Source organism: Homalodisca vitripennis, unplaced genomic scaffold (assembly GCF_021130785.1).
Source record: "Homalodisca vitripennis isolate AUS2020 unplaced genomic scaffold, UT_GWSS_2.1 ScUCBcl_59;HRSCAF=872, whole genome shotgun sequence".
NCBI classification, from domain to species: Eukaryota; Metazoa; Arthropoda; class Insecta; order Hemiptera; family Cicadellidae; genus Homalodisca; species Homalodisca vitripennis.
Genome location: NW_025776184.1, coordinates 58,387 through 78,314, shown reverse-complemented (window position 1 = coordinate 78,314; position 19,928 = coordinate 58,387). Strand labels below are relative to the sequence as shown.

The following is a 19,928-nucleotide window of genomic DNA, read 5'->3' as shown; positions in this document are numbered from 1 at the left end:
AATAATAGTCAAGTATAAATCGTAAGTCATAACCAATCTCAAATTTTAGATAAAAAGATACATAATTGGCCATTGTATTATTTATTAGAGTTCTAAAGTGGTTGGAATCAGATTTGTACTCAGTCATTCATGTTTAAGGGATTTATGTTAAATCAATGTATTACATTTTACCATCCATCTAATGAGCAAAGCTGAAAGCAGTTATGGGTATTATAAAGTAATTGGTTTAGTCTATAATATAATTTTATGATATGATGAATTACCGTATAAAATTAATTATTCAGTCTGATATTACGATTCAACATGATTATAAAAACCCAACTGTGCTTGGTCAACGCCAAATTTACTTCCTCTCTCAGTTAAATTGAATCTCATCAGTCCATCACTCATCCATCTCATCACGGTTCTTTCTAAAACTACCCAGAATATTCTCTCGATATCGGATAATAAGACCATTCATCCCACTCTGAAATTGATTCTCATCAGTCTTTCCTCCATTCGTCTCACGGTTATTTCTCAATGGACCCTCATTATTCTGTCGATATTGGATATTAACACTATTCCTATCACACAAAAATTTATTTTCATGGGTTCTTCCCCCCATGGTCTCACGATTCTCTTTGCAAGTACGTTCTGTGTTCTCCCGATAATGGGTATTAACATTATTCCTTTCACATTGTATTTGTACCCTATCAGTCCTTACCTCTCCTAACTATCAGTTCTTTCCACAACTAATCGCGATTTTTCTCTCGATATTGGATATTTATCCATATAATTCCTCTTCACAACCGAACTTAATAACAAAAACAATGACGTATTTGCATTAACCTCAAGTTTTCACCAAAGTTTTATTTAAGTTTTTTTTAGCTTCGCGTTTAATAGAGAAAAATAACTATTAATTTTGAATTAAATATAAAAAATGTTTATAAGTTTTATTTTTAGTTCAGTTTTAATTTTGAGTTAGTAAGTTTCTACCGAATGAACGAAACACGTGGGGTTGTTGAGAATGACCTAAATGATGTCATGGGGTGGGCCTAATTGTTCCAATGTTCTGGGAATGCTGTATACGAACTTAATAATTATTAAAACTGTAAAATTTACTTCCCTTCACATTGGTGTTGACTCACAAGCGTGGGCGTCAGCATCTTGGCTCGATATTGCAAGCTGTAGCCATAAAAAGTGAAGATTAGTAGACTAGAAGTCTAAAACATGAATGCTGGAACCATGAAAGTTCTAGTCATAGTTGAAATTACAGAGACTCGAAGTTAAACTCGCCTAGAACAAAATCACCACGGTATTAGCCATTTATCGAGACAACTTAAGATACATGACAACTTGGTCTCGTCAGAAGGACATCACCACACTATTGTCCATATGATCTGCCGAATAAAACATCAATCAAGGTAACCCACTTTATTATTTACAACTTTACTTTATATTAAATTCAAAATTAGATTTCTTGCACGAAAGGGCTCATTTATACGTACATGTAAATTTTACTTACTGACAAATTGCTCGAGGTGTTGCTCAGCAGCAGGAACGGCAGCTACAAATTTCACGAGAGAAAAAAATAATACACGTGCCAATTAGGTTATTAATCCGCCAAAAATGTATTTCCAAGAACATCAGATACAACTTAAATTAACTAGCAACGAGTATCAGGGTTGTGAAAATATGTACATATAATACACAACAAAATTTTACTATAGAAGTGGTCCTATAAGCAATTGCTGATTAAATGAAAATATTAGGATTATTATAACAATTATTGCATTGCATGCCAATTTTAAATTTCGAAGTTTTAATGAACTGTTGTTTAATTAACACTTTTTAAAAAATTCAAAGTATTCTCCTGTCTATCTTCACCAATAACCATTATGAAATAATTTTAAACAAACAACAAACTCAGAAACAAACAACACTGACACACGCAACACAACACAACTTGTTGGTTTGTTTTAAACTGGAAACAAGTGTTGATAAAGTAATCCAAAAATTATTTAAAGATATTTTGTAGAGTCTGTCTCTACACTAACCCCTACCTACCCTAATCCTGCCTTGCATTAAAATTCCTATTTTTTATGTTGATAGCACAAAAAAGGTGTTTCAAAGTTCATCGATCTAGGCCATCGGACAAATTTAAAACCAGCATATAGTTCTTCTAGGGGTAGCAACCGCATTATATCCCTATAGATGGTTCATCCTTACGAAAATGGTTTTGATTTTTAATTTTTATGATGATCAAGTCATCCTCGTGTGTGTGTGTGCGTGTGTGTGTGTGTGCGTGTGTGCGTGCGTGCGTGCGTGTGTGTGTGCGTGTGTGTGTGTGTGTGTGTGTTTGTGTGTGTGTGTAAATATCTAGGGTGTTCAGTAAAAGTGTTCCAATACTTCAGGGTTTTGTTATACACATAAAATTGAGCTTCAAAGTTCATACGCAGCAGTGAACCTTTAGTTTTCCGACTACCTGTATGTATGTGTTTTTATAAAAAAATTATATGTTTTGAAACAAAGGTAAAGTTATGAAACTATAGAATTGTAATAACCTTTAATAGACATTTTTAAAATTATAATATTAACAAAATCCTTTGATCCGTTTCAAAATACCATTTGTTTAAAATTGTTTAAGTCAAACACAAAATAACAGTTATAGTTATAAAAAAGACATAGAATACCAACTACTTATTCATTTTTATAGTAATTCCAACGGTTTCTTTTTCAAAGAAATTCGTCAACGCGTAAACGAGAACTATTTCATAGGTATGCTTGCACAAGCCGGGAGCAACTAATATTTTGTCTTTTAATAGGCATCAGCTGCTTTAAATAGGTTATACAAATTTTCAAAGATAGCAACTATTTTTACGTTTTAATGACAATTCCAACGGTACCGTTAGCAAGAAAATCCGGCAATGCATAAGAGAGCAAGGCCACTTTAAAGATATGCTTCCATAAGCCGAGAGCACCAAACATGTCCCAGTTGAGAGGTATCAGTTGTTTGTTGCTCCTGGCGGGAGGAAGCGTATAGAAGAAATATTGCTGATTGGCATTCTAACAGATGTAGCCTGATTTTGGTAAACATAGTACTAATGATTAGAATTAGAAAATCCTGGTCACTTTTTTCTGACATCGCAAAGTTGCCAAAACAGTTTTTTTTTAACATGTCTTCTTTAACTGGACGATCAAAAATCTTGACGACCACAAAATTGCTGACTACGAACTCTGATAACCACGTAGAGTTTACCACTACGAAATGTTGCACCACGAACTCATGGATAGAGCGCACGGGATTTTGTCTTCGTGGCTGAGACAGGTCAATTTACCTAACGGATGAACAACACATATATCGGAAGTAGATGTTTAACTCAGCCACTAACAGTAGAAGCGTAAATCATGATTGTTTCATGGTAATATTTAATATTATAATTAATAGATATTGCATCACTTTGAATTATAACAATTTTTAGTTTACAAACACAAACTCAATATGATTTACAGTTATTTTTCATGTTTGGTTACATAATCAATATCAGGGTTGCAAAAGTCGAGCTGGTGATGCACTAAATATATTTACTGGATGAAACACTACACAGAAAGACTCTATATCTCTATTCACATGACAAAGAGAGTACCCTCGTGACAGGTAAAGAAGATCTTTCACTTATGAAGGGCAGCCCACAGAAAATCTTGAAACGTTTTCTGGATTTCATATTTTTACCTCTTTGACATAGGGGAGATGAAGTAAAGATTTAGGTTTAAAATTACGCTATTATACATTGAGACATTAGCTAAAATTGTGACAGTTCAATCAAACTACACATTAATTCTTTGTTATATAATGCCAGGAGAGCAAACGGGGGATATTACAAGATAATTGTAATATAAAACTGTATATGTGAAACGATTTAACTGTCGATGAAACAGCCATTTTAGCACTGCCTGATTAAGATCATAATTAAAACCCGGTTTTCCTTATGATATAAAATAAATTAGCTTGGCATTGTTTCTACAAAGTGATGAACTATATTAAAATATTACGATGATAAAAACGGCCTTTCAACTGATCCAGTGTTCTATTTAATACTTTATTATTATTAAATAATGATGCCCAATTATCAAATGAAAGTCATACGTACGGGTTTTCAATACTTTTTAGTTTGAACCACGTGTAGAATATGAATTACTTAAATTACGTATTTTTGCACAATACTTATCGAGATTAATTCCGCACAAATGTTGCTTTCTAACGAATTGAAATCTTGCGACTCCGTTAAAAATTCACGACTGTGATAAGTACTTTTTCAAAACTTAGGAATGGTCACTTGGAGTACATGGCCTACCGTATATTAGACTGACTACATTCTACTTTGTTCTTTGCGTAACTCCCGCCCCACCAGGCTGCGCCACCGGTAAGGTCATTTACTGTTTCATTGTTCTTATTCTTATGCACGGTATAACATTAAGACTGCGACCGGGTATAAATATAAAAATTATTAGACAATAATTCTTGAGCTCCGTACAATAATTGGTTTAAAATTAATATTATTCTTTGAAAGACTAGTATTATTCAATTCTAGTTGCGTTTTTGTAAAATAAACATCTTTACCTAAATACATTTATAATTAAGTACCTTTAACCTTGTTCCAAGAAGCACTGGAGAGAGGACGGAGGGATGGAGGGAGACGAGGCTTTTAACTCTCAACTACAAACACTTAAGAAACCGTTTACTCTCTATTTTAACTGCTTTTAATATTTAAAAACTTTTTCTCTTTTGCTGTATTATACATTAGACAGATATCCTAAAATTCTTTAAATTAATTGTGTAAGTTATCTAATGGAAATATGTATATATTAGTAAATTTCGCTTCTTTGCGAAAAGATTGAATGTAAACGTAAAATTAAAAATTATTTTACATATATAATACTTTTGCAATATTGTTAATTTACTTTTGAAAATTCAATAAAATTGTTCTATGCGTTCTTTATTACCTATAAAAATCCAATTGAGGCTTTTGACTATCCATTACGAGCTTTTTTTATTTGTTGTAATTTGAAGTATATAAAAATAAGGAATTTAATATTGTCAACTCAAATTTTTACTGATTTTTATGCAGAAACTCTACTAGTGTTTCAGTAAAATTATTCAACTTCCATATAAGTACGAGAGTAGACAGTTCTTCACTGTTTGGTCACTTCCCAGGTTATATGCTACAGAAATAAGGCAGATAGTACATCAAGTCCAGGGTTCTGGAACTGATCTTTGCTTATTCTTTTAAAAAGCATCGTCCCTAATGACATTTGCCTAAGTCTCTTCAAAATCTATAAAAAATACGGCTTTTAAATCTGGTAGATCATGTGGCTATATCACCGAATACCCCTCTAAGTGTATTTCTAAATTATCTAAGAATGATTTAAGTACTTTAAGTGATTGTTTTATTTAGGATGAAACATGATCCATTATTAATGCCTATAAAGATTATTTTTGACCTTTTTAAGTCCACTGGTTTATACTGTTTTGTGTTTGCTTCCGTATTCATTAAGTTTTAACCATCTGAAGAAGACATCCTCAAGACAATCCTCGGGTATCAACCACCTCCTATACACCCAAGTGCCAAACCACTCCAACACACTCTGGTCTCTAACTAGCCTCAATACACTCTAGTCCCAATTCGACCCTAATAAATCGTAGCCTTAAACTACCCTTAATACAAAATTGGCTCAAACCATAGTCAAAATACCATCCCTAAGTACCAATATTATTATACTAGGTCCATCAGTCCCTATCGAGACAAGAAATTAAGGAATAAATATTTATAACACAATATGATTGTGTAATAAATATTTACAAAACACTTTTCGAGGCTACATCTCTAACATGGAATAAATATTTTCAAAAAAGTTAATAAAGTATCATAAGGATGATAAATGGAGCGGTAGTAAGAATCCTGATGTAATTAAATTTTAGCGCTGAATTGAAATTGCTTTTCTCGTCTCGACAACAATGAAAGGCTCTTAAACAAGCACCAATGGGGATTAAAAGCTCGTGATTCAATCAAGGGTTTGATCATTAATTTGGGCCGTCCACAAAAAGTGGAAGAAGTTGAAAGACTCGGAGTGAGAATCGCTCGCTGTACTCGTTCACTGATTGTTACTCATCATCTCTTTTGGTCCTTTCTCAATGCCACATTGGTTGCTTTTAATCCTCAAGTTACTCCGTTATACACCAATACCTTTTCCTCCGTCTTTAATAAATCATCTCTATCCAAAATTTGCATTACTTTATGTAAAAGTGCTCTTCACGTGATGATGTGTGAACAACTTATAAAAGAAAAATACACATTTACCAATTTCCTTAAAGGTTTCAAGATGGCAGATTTTTAAGTTATATTTTGAAAACAGTAATTGGCGTCTTAGAGTAAACATTCGTTTTAGAGTTCTCTTTCACCTAACTTCATATTTTTTAGTCACATATTCGTACATCGCAATTGTCTTCAGTATAGCTGCCCCAGATATATCTTTGTATTGTATCGAACCGTTATTAAAGAACATGTTTACAAACATGGTTTTGAAATTATTCCAACGAAACCAATTTCATGGTTTTTAAGCTATTAAAGGGCAGTTTACTGAAAAGGTAAAACGTTTTATATATATATGTGTGTGTGTGTGTGTGTATATATATATATATATATATATATATATATATATATATATATATACAGGGTGATTGAAAAGTAAGTTTCACCTCCTCTTAACTTTTTTGTTATTTTAGATATATCAAATCTGTTTGCGGCACTCTCACTATAAATAGGAGGAATACATTAATAATGATAGGTTTCATATTTTTGACCATTAAGTGACAGAGGGATTGGAGGCAACTCAAAATTTTCAAACAGCTCTTATAGTCTTGTAACGTATCATTTTAAAGCTCTTGGTTAGTCAATAACAAATACACTTAAAGAATTTATATCGGACCACTCTACAAGAAATGACAGCCCAAACGTATACTGTTGAAAAGTAAGTTGCACCCTCCTTAAATTGTTTATTATTTTAGGTATCTTAAATCTGTTTACAGCACTCCTACTAGTTACCAAGGTTTACCTTATTAATGATAGTTTTTAAACTTGGGTTAAAGGGGTGGGGGGTAAATACTATTTGAAGATAGCATTTATAGTCTTGTAACACATAATTTTAGAGGTTACTAAACAAAGACTTCAATAAACCAGAATATCAATTGGTAACTACATTTATTCAATAAAACTTCGAAACACAACACGACATTACAAAAGATTGCAATCGAACGAAGCTCAAACATACGCTCAGCTGTCTAACAATGTTTAGCTGTTTATATATCTATCTCGATTCTGAAACCATGCGTACAGCTGCCCAATAATTCTCATTTGTTTATAATATATATATATATATATATATATATATATATATATCAATTCTGTCAACATACACTCAGATAACCATCAAATGTTTATATATCTACCTCGATTCGTTCTAGAACACAGGTTACTGAATTACACATTACAACATTAAGTTTGGGGAGTAATCGTAATAATAACGTCATACTGTAAATTAAAAACTACAACTAAACTCATTTGGAACTCAGTATTTTGTAACTGAATAAATCAGATCTATCAAGCGAACTGTTAGAAAATTGGGAAACTGATTGGATAAAAGCATTGCATAAGTGAAGGATAAGATAAACAAAAGAGTATTAGTTTTCCCAACTACTCCCTCCCTAATACGACAATACTTATCTGCAATTGCCCAAATAAGTTTTGTATAATTGATTTTTAATTATTTGTTAAATTAGGTACTAGAGTCTACGTAATGAATCACAATAATGCTCATTTACGTTTGGGGCCGCCATTTCGTGTAGAGAACCAAGACCTTTAAGATTATATTTTACAAGGCTAATTATTTATTGGCTGAGAGTTAGCTAAGCCTGTCACTGGAGGATTGGAATAATTTCATTTCTGTCAGCATGTCTATCCGTAAAATATATCGAAAATTAAATGGAGTAAATTTTGAAATTTTGCATCAAGCTGTATTTCAAAGAAGGGAACACTGAGCTTGAGTATGGTATATGCAATTTGGTTGAGAGTTAGTAACAATGTCTACATTGATAGTATGGGTAACCATTATGGTGACGAGAAAATCGATTTGTAAACAAACTTAAGAAAAAAATAGGATATTAGATTTTAACGTGTGACATATGAAGCCTGGCTAATATATACATTATAATCTTTTGGTGAATTTCTGTGGAGTATAGAATAAAAAACGTTTATATTTTACCCTGCTATAAAACCCACCTTAACAGACAAAATTGTGTCAAGATAACTCGAGAAAGATTTTCTCTGTAGACGTTCAATTTTGCATGACTTCATTTCTATATACCCAATAACTAGTTTTTTTATGAGACACATGATCCAACTATGGAATTTGGTTGAGTGTCTTTGGAGGTTATCACTCAGTAGGTTGGTACAGTTTTTTTTCTGCAGAGTGAATTGAGCCGGTTTAAAGTCTTGAGCCCAGTTATCTCCCCGGCTCATGTATGTGTCTCTATATAGTATATGTAAGTGTTGTTCGCTGTGGCTGCAGAAGGCACTGACTGTACTGTTTCAGAGCGTTCTGCATATCCTCTTCAGAGTGGCAAGGAACTTCTAAATTCTTGCACGTTAGTGGAAGTACTTATAGTAAATTTTGCCTTTTCATGCAATTTGTGTTTTTTCATTTTGAAATTTCCCAATAACATACTGGCGTAAGTTCTACGTTTCGCACTGACGAGGTCCAGGAGAGGAACTCTTGCCTCCTGCTGCTTTCTCATCATGGGTGGTCGCAGACATCAGTTTTCCAGGATTTTTCTGCTCTGCTAGAAAACTGGCCTTCCATGATGAGAGATGGAAATACCTCTAGTCAACATCTGTGATACCCTGCTATTTGTTTTATTTATTTATTTTGTTATTGTTGCCAGTTATTATAGTTTATATTTTGTTATTTAGTTTTTAAGTTTAGTTTAAATGCTATTTAGTTTTGTTTGTTGGATTTCATGAGGAGCCCGCCCTTTGCCGAAGGATACTGGGTGGAATTGGCAGTTCTTTTTTTAAATTGTGGTTGTTCCTATTTTTTTTTTTTAATTTATCCAGATGCACCTGAGACATATGACATAAATATTATTTTAACTGTAGTAATGTGTTTTTGTCAGGCCAATATTTTTATTTCGAAAGAAAGATTCGTATCTTGGTTAAAGATTTTTTTTTTTGTACTCTGTGTTGGTGACTTCCAAACTAGTAAATGATTCTAAACACGCTATCCACGGTGTTTTCTTTTTTTTCCCTTCTAGGTTGAGTTCTGTTCCACCATCCCATTCGCCGCCATGAGTGCTCGCTTCCTAATTGCCCACTTTGGGTGTGCGAACGGGGATGTGCAGTCTCAGAATTTAAATAACTCTTTCTTTACGATTGTCTGCAAGTATATCTTGTTGCAGGACAACTCGAGAATGAAATGAGCTGTATTTTTATTTCCTTGGAACCTCTCAGTGAAGCCTGTTAAACTACACGTGATGTGGCGGTGTTATTAATATTTTCAGTATTAATAACAGCTATAAATGGTTTTTTCTTTATCATTACATTTAATATTATTATATGTTACCGCTTTTACTACCCAAGCTGATTAGTTTTAGTCTTAATTATAACAGATCTCTCCTTAGGAAGGTTACCAAATGTTACTTAACCACTAGCTCACATGGTATCCTGTTACCTGATGAGGCACCAAACCTGCAAATCCTTGAAATATACGCTTTACAATTACCGTGAAAGGCTGTTTAGGAACACTTACCTTATTTCGTGGTGAAGTTGGCTAATTTTCCGGTTTATAACTAAAATATATCGTCCTTTAGTTCTGGATTTAGTTTATGCGTGTCACAACCGGTGTGTTTTAATTTCCACTATTTGTGATTGGCATGCTTTGCAGGTTTTCCCTACATTTTATTATAAAAGTGAGGATCAGTAGATTCAATACTAATTCTGGATCAGAACTGTATTTGAATTATCGGTTCATCTTTGACATAACGACAGACAATCAAGTGGTGAAGTAAGGTCTTGTGGAAGTACCTACTATAGACTTGTATAGTACACTGTCAACATCAGTGCTACATTTCTTCCAGGCGACTCTTTTCACCATGAAAACCTTCTAGTTATACAGCACTTCTGCAGTGGTATTTCGCCTATTATAGACTCAAGATTTGAGCACTCAACGCAGCCAAACCGAGATAAGATGCCCAATCTCCTATTACATACATGATTGACGCCCTCGAGACTTCTAACGACAGCGTTAACCTCACCTTCTACTCAACAGGGAACCGCTCTACAAAGGGGCGAGACTTCAAAGCCCAGTTATACACGGGTACAACAATCGCGCAATTATGTGATTACAGCTGCTTTACCTGTATTATAAACAGTGTTATTATGTATATAAATGGCACAATAATACTAGTAAATTTACTAAAAATAAGATCGGATGTTATTGATTAAAATAACAGTAACGTTGTATTTTGAATTGAAGAATTAGTGCACCTATTGTAATTTTTAGTATATTTATTTTATAATATTATTTATATGAGAACAATGTATTGACATAAATAAACAATAATATTGAGATAAATATTATATAGTATATACGCAATAAGTAATTATTTTGAGTATTGTTTTCACCAATTTATACTCATGACAATGGAAGTCGTGTGGTGGAAAACCAATAGCCATAACATGCACGAGTGAAGAAGTAATATCGGATTATTGGATTGTTTCGATGTAATTCAAATAGTTAATCAATTACTATTTATCGATACAAAATGAACGCCAGCAAAATGCTAAATCGTTCTTTAATGCTTTTACGGATTTGTTGCTATGATTATAATATTCATATTATTAATTATAGACTTGGATTAGTGAGTAATTACCTAATTAAATTACTTTTTCTATTTTAGTTATTGATATTCTATATTAATTGCATAAAATTAGTACCACTTCTCTAATACAAAGTAGGAAAATGAAATAGCACAATAAATTTTCCCATTCTTATTATAGTTATCTATCAAATCAAGGTATATGCTTTCGATGACGTTTCAGCCAAATCCCAATGAAAATATACGCACCATCATCAAACTAAAATTTTTCTTGAAGAAATCAATCTTCACGTAACATTTCAAGTATATATATAAGTTTTTACTCCAGATATCATTCGGATAAACAGACTGACACATTTTTTCCAGATTCTCGAGGTTTTTTTAGCGCTCAGCTATCGGGCTATATTGATTGGAATGGAGTGTTTTAAAGTGCCTTGAGGAAGAAAAATATTGTAGTCATCCAGCTGAGGAATGATTTTTTGCATATAAGAAAAAACACGAATATATACAAAAAGATCAATGTACAGTATAACTTTGAAGAGCTATCCTTCTTTATAATAATAGTATGTTATATTCTGATGTTTTCTAGATTTTAAATTTTATTTCTGTCTAAAATAAACTATTTGTAGGTATTATTTCGTATTTATATAAAAATAAACTTCCTTTTTTGCAGGGCATTTCTCTTAAACCCGTAAAAACTATACTTTGAATAACACTGCTAAATTTATCATAATGGAAATGCTAAGTTTATCACATTACGAACGTTGGACATATAAAACCTTTGTGATGGTTTCGAATTAAATTTCAAAAAAATTTAAATGTAAACAACAAATTTATTAAACAGTAAATTTTTTGTTGAATGCCAGGGATATTTTTGTGAAATCGTTATATTAAAAATCATTTGACTTAAAGTATTTTTCTCTCTTCCCTTTCTCTGCCGTAAACTGGAAGTTAACGATATCTTGGTGCCGCGGTTCTCTTAATTTGGCAACAGCGTCGGGGGGGATACAGGCGGGAAGAGACGGAGAAGGGGTAATTGTGTTATCAGAACTACCTGGAGAGTCCGATATACAATATATTTGTATAGGGGTTTTGAGCAATGAATATGAATTAATTTCAAATTATCATAATTAACTATATATTAACATTACCACTAGTTGTAATGTTGCCTGAAATCTTACTTTTATAATAAAATCGTTAATTTTAAACATATATAGTGTTTTTTTCTCATTGGCATACAAATATAAAACTTACTTCAATGTTAATATAAAACTCCTTCTAGCTGTATGTTGTCCTTTTTATATTCATGACATATGTTTAAGATATACTTCAATTAGTCAGTTAGTTTGAATAGTTCCAGTATAAAAAACTGAGTGCGATTCATGTCTATTTAACATTTAAAATTACAAAAGAGCTCCAAATCACTGGAATCTAAATGACCAATTTAAATAAATGGAGATAATGGGAAAGAAATGCTTTACCGATCAATCCCTTTAAATACTCCCTGTAGACATCTAAGGGAACTTCAAGACGACAAGGCGTGTTCTTGGGAACAATAATGACATACGGTGTTGAGCAAGTGATACAATGTAACGAGAGGAGATTATAACGAGGTCTTCCACAAGCAGATAAAAAATTAAGTTTATGTGTCAACTGACATTTTCAAGGTTCCTAAAACTTACAAAACTATGTTGCTCTCAAATTAGTATTAATTTCTGTTATCAATATGTAATTAAAAGCACAATTAGTCTTCAATTAGTTAGTTAGTTTGAATAGTTCCAGTATAAAAAACTGAGTGCGATTCATGTCTATTTAACATTTAAAATTACAAAAGAGCTCCAAATCACTGGAATCTAAATGACCAATTTAATAAATGGAGATAATGGGAAAGAAATGCTTTACCGATCAATCCCTTTAAATACTCCCTGTAGACATCTAAGGGAACTTCAAGACGACAAGGCGTGTTCTTGGGAACAATAATGACATACGGTGTTGAGCAAGTGATACAATGTAACGAGAGGAGATTATAACGAGGTCTTCCACAAGCAGATAAAAAATTAAGTTTATGTGTCAACTGACATTTTCAAGGTTCCTAAAACTTACAAAACTATGTTGCTCTCAAATTAGTATTAATTTCTGTTATCAATATGTAATTAAAAGCACAATTAGTCGTCATAGATGGGTTAGTGAAATTATTAGTTTTGAACCATGGTGAGATATTTCATGAGTTACAATTCTAGTTAGGAATCTTATAGTGATATTTCATTTACAACGCAATTTCGTATGTATATATAGCAAAGAAATTTTTATTGACAATCTGCATGTTTGATAACACCAGGTTGAAGATCGATGAACATGTTGATATTTTCCAATAGCGGGGTAGATTCCGGGATGTATCCGAAACGAGAGCTCATGTTTAAATATTACATGTAAACCAGCGAGAGGATGATTGAGGTGCGTCATCAAAGGTTACTGAATTATACGAACAGAAACTTTCTTGTTGTCTTCTTAGCCTGGAAGAATTTGTATTCTTCTAAACCAAAAATCTGAATACTTTTGAGCAAGAATTTGGTTTTTCATGGTGTTGTTTTCTTCATGTCAATAACATAATTACACATCAAAGCTGCATTTTTAAATATTCTTTTTATGATTTGGGCTGATAAGACTGAAGGAATACGGAAATGAGACTGGAATCAATAACAAGGCACTAAATAACACTGGAAGCTCCACAATTATTATGAATGCTTGAAATAGACACAACGATTTCATGGTCTTAAATTGTCTACGTACATGTACTTTATTATAAAGTGGTCTAACACGCAAGCTTTAAGTTCAACCAGAAATGTATTTTGAAGACAAATATACATCAAAGCTTAGCGCCTTTAAATATTTTTTTCGCTATTTAACATACTTAACTGTCTCGTAATCGCAGTTTATAGTGTAGAGGCACTTCAAAAACTTTTAACTTTTGCATTGCCGCCTGGTGGCGAGATAAATAAATAGGCATAGCATATAAATCTTCTCCGTCGAAAAATACATTAATATACAAATTTTCATAATGATCGGTCAAATAGTTTACGATTCCACAAAGGACAAACACAAAAAACATTCATTTATATATATATAAATGACCAATACGATCAATAAAAAATAATTCAAATACATCAAAATTAAGAAATTTAGAACAAGCATGTCAAATTGTCACAAAATCTAAATTTCCCTATGGATTAAATCTTCGATAAATTTAAATCATCTGAACACTCATCACATCTTTACACCCACAGTTTGAACATATGTTTATCATTTCAAGAATATTATGCTTATTCATTTATTTATCTGTTTACATGTATGTTTTTAATTATTTTATGTGTTTTGTTATGTTGTTTTGACCTGAAGACGCGAAAAGCGAAATATAGTTAATTAATATTAATATGTTGGCCTTTTTCTACATGTATTAGTCGAATGACATTCAATTGATTATCCAAGTAAGTCTCTTGACGTTTGGCCCTTTCCGATTTTTGTTATATACTTTTCTTTTTACTTATTTCAACATAAATACACTAATGAATAACAGGAATGAACTCAAAAGCTACTTTGAATTTCACATGGTTAAATCAGTAAAATGTTATTGTCACGTTATATTTCTTTCGGCTTGCATACAATTTGGGCTTTTACCAAAAGGTCTTACTGTGAAATTTCCTATATCTGGTTTACCAGTTTTTATGCACCAAAATATTAACAGTTTAGCAGTTAACACTAGCACAATTCTTAGAAATACAGTTTATGATCTGTACAGAAGACAACTGTCATTCCACTATCATCAAGCATACAGATTTCAACAGTTTTTGTATTATAGCTTTCCATGCACGCTACCATTTATTGATGAAATTAGACAACATGCCATGAATTTAATTTCTACAAAATGCAAAATTCATCAGCGAAAGTTTACCAATCTTTATTATCAAACATATGGTTTTAACATTGCCCAAAATGTGTACATACAACACTCTGATTATATGAATAATATTCTATGTTCGAGAGAATTTATACCACAGTTCCAAAATTACTCAGTAGTGACACAAAATATATTGCATACGCAACAACAAGAAGAAACTCCTTTACCCTTGCAATCCTCAGTAACATGTGAATTACAGCCCACTTCAAACACCAAAACCATATCCATAGACTCGTCTCTATTGAATAGCTTCAGATTACCTCCACCACCACCTCCGTCTTCATCTCCCACCCCATTCTCATCGCTAACTTCCCCATCTCGACAAAACAATAACCTTACACAATTTTCAATGCAATGTGACGAGATGAATTTAATTAACTTATCAGATTATAATCTGCAACTAAATGAAATTTCTCTGTTGTCTAAGGGACTTAACTTTGCTCCATTCAATTAGTGATGGATACTATTCAATTTGCCCGAAATGTGAGATTAAAATATTTTTTTGATAACAACAATGACTCTCAAATGAACACAAAAAATATTAACAATTTACATTGCATGACTGTTGAAATGAAAACGTTCACTGAACACTTTAAAGATACATCAAGTTGGGAACCACCACCATTAAGTCCAGACCACCCTATCGAACAATTTTTGAACGTTATTTTATCTAACATTGCTAACCCAAATTTTTCTGATGATTTGCCAACGTCATCAAATCTCTCTAAGGAAGAATCTAAAGCCATTTCTTCACTGAAAAATAACAAAAATATTGTAATTTTGCCTGCTGACAAAGGTGATGTAACAGTAATCATGAACATTTCAGACTATATTAGAGAACCCAACCTTCAATTAGAACATGAAGACACTTATCAGTTATTAAAATCTGATATGACAAACCACTTTAATAAAGAAATAACGAAATATTTGAAAGAAAATTATATTAAAGAGGGATTGCCAAAAGAGCTAATTGATATTTTAATAAACACAAATCCTCAAACACCCGTTTTCTACCTGTTACCGAAAGTACACAAAACAAAGATATCACCACCTGGCCGTCCCATAGTCGCCTCAATATCATCTCCCACAGAAAGAATATCAGGGTTTGTAGATGTACACCTACAGGAGTTTGTCAAAAATTTACCATCCTACTTGAAAAACACTGATCATTTTATTGAAAGATTAAAAGAAATACCCCAACCTATTGCAACAAATGTGACGTTAGTTACGATTGATGTAACTTCCTTATATACTAATATTGACCACAATAAAGGTATAGAAGCTGTGAAACACTTTCTAAATAAAAGACCTGGAAATTCAAAACCAAGCACTAACTTCATCATTACTCTCATAAATTTTATATTATCTTCCAATTGTTTTCGATTTCAAAACAAATTTTATTTACAAAAGAAAGGAACAGCCATGGGTACCCGAATGGCCCCATCATACGCAAATCTTTTTATGGCAAAATTTGAACAAGAGTTTCTACATTCTCAAACATTTAAACCTTTATTCTGGACTAGATACATAGATGACATTTTTATGTTATGGACAGAGAGTAATGAAAAACTTTTAGATTTCTTAAACGCATTGAACTCCTTCGATAACAATTTAAAATTTACTTGGAAAATTTCAACAGAGTCAGTTACATTTCTGGATATTGACGTTTACATCAAGAAAGGTTTACTTGAAACACAAAATTAATGTAAAACCTACCAACACTTTTCAATATCTACACTACAACAGTTGTCACCCTGTATATGTAAAAAGATCAATTCCCAAAAGCTTGGCTACACGAGCAACTAAATTATGCAGTGAGAGTGAAGATCTTAAAAATTATTTTAGTAACATATATGATGCTTTTTTAAAACGAGGATATCCTGAGAAGCTATTGAATGAGAAGCTACAGCTCAATGAAAGTAACCTTAATAACAATTATGTCAAAAAGAAATATTATGATGAGCCTAAATTAATAACACAATATCATCCTGGTCTTTACAAAATTAATAACATTTTTAAAGTAGCTTACAAAAATTCTTCAAAATTCTCCACTGAGAGACTCATTTCTAAAATGTATTCCACGTATTGTTTTTAAAAGACCTCCTATCTTAAAGGACATTATATCTAAACCAAAATTACCAGCTGATTCTGATGTGGAAAATGAAAATAAATTTAAAGGAGCACATCCATGTAATAAATCAAGATGCATGGTGTGCAATCAAATACAAGAGTCATCAAAATTCGAAAGTAGTTCAACTAAAAAAGTATACAAAATTATTGGAAATTTGACATGTGATACAAAAAATGTAGTATACCAAATTCAGTGTAAAAAATGTCCTAAAGACTACATTGGCTCTACAACAAATAATTTAAGAATAAGAATGACAGGTCACCGTTATGATTTTAAGCATAATGATGAATCAAAACCATTAGTCATTCATAGTAAAATACACAAAGAATCTTTTGAAAATTTATATACAGTAAAACCAATACGATCAATAAAAAATAATTCAAATACATCAAAATTAAGAAATTTAGAACAAGCATGTCAAATTGTCACAAAATCTAAATTTCCCTATGGATTAAATCTTCGATAAATTTAAATCATCTGAACACTCATCACATCTTTACACCCACAGTTTGAACATATGTTTATCATTTCAAGAATATTATGCTTATTCATTTATTTATCTGTTTACATGTATGTTTTTAATTATTTTATGTGTTTTGTTATGTTGTTTTGACGTGAAGACGCGAAAAGCGAAATATAGTTAATTAATATTAATATGTTGGCCTTTTTCTACATGTATTATTCGAATGACATTCAATTGATTATCCAAATAAGTCTCTTCACGTTTGGCCCTTTCCGATTTTTGTTATATACTTTTCTTTTTACTTATTCCAACATAAATACACTAATGAATAACAGGAATGAACTCAAAAGCTACTTTGAATTTCACATGGTTAAATCAGTAAAATGTTATTGTCACGTTATATTTCTTTCGGCTTGCATACAATTTGGGCTTTTACCAAAAGGTCTTACTGTGAAATTTCCTATATCTGGTTTACCAGTTTTTATGCACCAAAATATTAACAGTTTTTAGCAGTTAACACTAGCACAATTCTTAGAAATACAGTTTATGATCTGTACAGAAGACAACTGTCATTCCACTATCATCAAGCATACAGATTTCAACAGTTTTTGTATTATAGCTTTCCATGCACGCTACCATTTATTGATGAAATTAGACAACATGCCATGAATTTAATTTCTACAAAATGCAAAATTCATCAGCGAAAGTTTACCAATCTTTATTATCAAACATATGGTTTTAACATTGCCCAAAATGTGTACATACAACACTCTGATTATATGAATAATATTCTATGTTCGAGAGAATTTATACCACAGTTCCAAAATTACTCAGTAGTGACACAAAATATATTGCATACGCAACAACAAGAAGAAACTCCTTTACCCTTGCAATCCTCAGTAACATGTGAATTACAGCCCACTTCAAACACCAAAACCATATCCATAGACTCGTCTCTATTGAATAGCTTCAGATTACCTCCACCACCACCTCCGTCTTCATCTCCCACCCCATTCTCATCGCTAACTTCCCCATCTCGACAAAACAATAACCTTACACAATTTTCAATGCAATGTGACGAGATGAATTTAATTAACTTATCAGATTATAAATAATTATAAATTAATAACACAATATCATCCTGGTCTTTACAAAATTAATAACATTTTTAAAGTAGCTTACAAAATTCTTCAAAATTCTCCACTGAGAGACTCATTTCTAAAAATAATGTATTCCACGTATTGTTTTTAAAAGACCTCCTATCTTAAAGGACATTATATCGAAACCAAAATTACCAGCTGATTCTGATGTGGAAAATGAAAATAAATTTAAAGGAGCACATCCATGTAATAAATCAAGATGCATGGTGTGCAATCAAATACAAGAGTCATCAAAATTCGAAAGTAGTTCAACTAAAAAAGTATACAAAATTATTGGAAATTTGACATGTGATACAAAAAATGTAGTATACCAAATTCAGTGTAAAAAATGTCCTAAAGACTACATTGGCTCTACAACAAATAATTTAAGAATAAGAATGACAGGTCACCGTTATGATTTTAAGCATAATGATGAATCAAAACCATTAGTCATTCATAGTAAAATACACAAAGAATCTTTTGAAAATTTATATACAGTAAAACCAATACGATCAATAAAAAATAATTCAAATACATCAAAATTAAGAAATTTAGAACAAGCATGTCAAATTGTCACAAAATCTAAATTTCCCTATGGATTAAATCTTCGATAAATTTAAATCATCTGAACACTCATCACATCTTTACACCCACAGTTTGAACATATGTTTATCATTTCAAGAATATTATGCTTATTCATTTATTTATCTGTTTACATGTATGTTTTTAATTATTTTATGTGTTTTGTTATGTTGTTTTGACGTGAAGACGCGAAAAGCGAAATATAGTTAATTAATATTAATATGTTGGCCTTTTTCTACATGTATTATTCGAATGACATTCAATTGATTATCCAAATAAGTCTCTTCACGTTTGGCCCTTTCCGATTTTTGTTATATACTTTTCTTTTTACTTATTCCAACATAAATACACTAATGAATAACAGGAATGAACTCAAAAGCTACTTTGAATTTCACATGGTTAAATCAGTAAAATGTTATTGTCACGTTATATTTCTTTCGGCTTGCATACAATTTGGGCTTTTACCAAAAGGTCTTACTGTGAAATTTCCTATATCTGGTTTACCAGTTTTTATGCACCAAAATATTAACAGTTTTTAGCAGTTAACACTAGCACAATTCTTAGAAATACAGTTTATGATCTGTACAGAAGACAACTGTCATTCCACTATCATCAAGCATACAGATTTCAACAGTTTTTTGTATTATAGCTTTCCATGCACGCTACCATTTATTGATGAAATTAGACAACATGCCATGAATTTAATTTCTACAAAATGCAAAATTCATCAGCGAAAGTTTACCAATCTT

General features: G+C 31.8%; 1 protein-coding gene across 1 annotated transcript in view; it reads right to left on the bottom strand.

The window, feature by feature from the left end:
* The window catches only part of LOC124370227 (uncharacterized protein DDB_G0290685-like), a 146,845-nt gene that overhangs the window by 94,577 nt on the left and 32,340 nt on the right, over window positions 1–19,928 (bottom strand). Inside the window, exons 12-13 of the mRNA XM_046828517.1 lie at window positions 18,344–18,493; window positions 15,032–15,181 (exon numbers count right to left, since the gene is read on the bottom strand). Of these exons, the coding sequence (XP_046684473.1) occupies window positions 15,032–15,181; window positions 18,344–18,493 (300 nt within the window). The remainder of the gene's footprint in view (window positions 1–15,031; window positions 15,182–18,343; window positions 18,494–19,928) is intronic.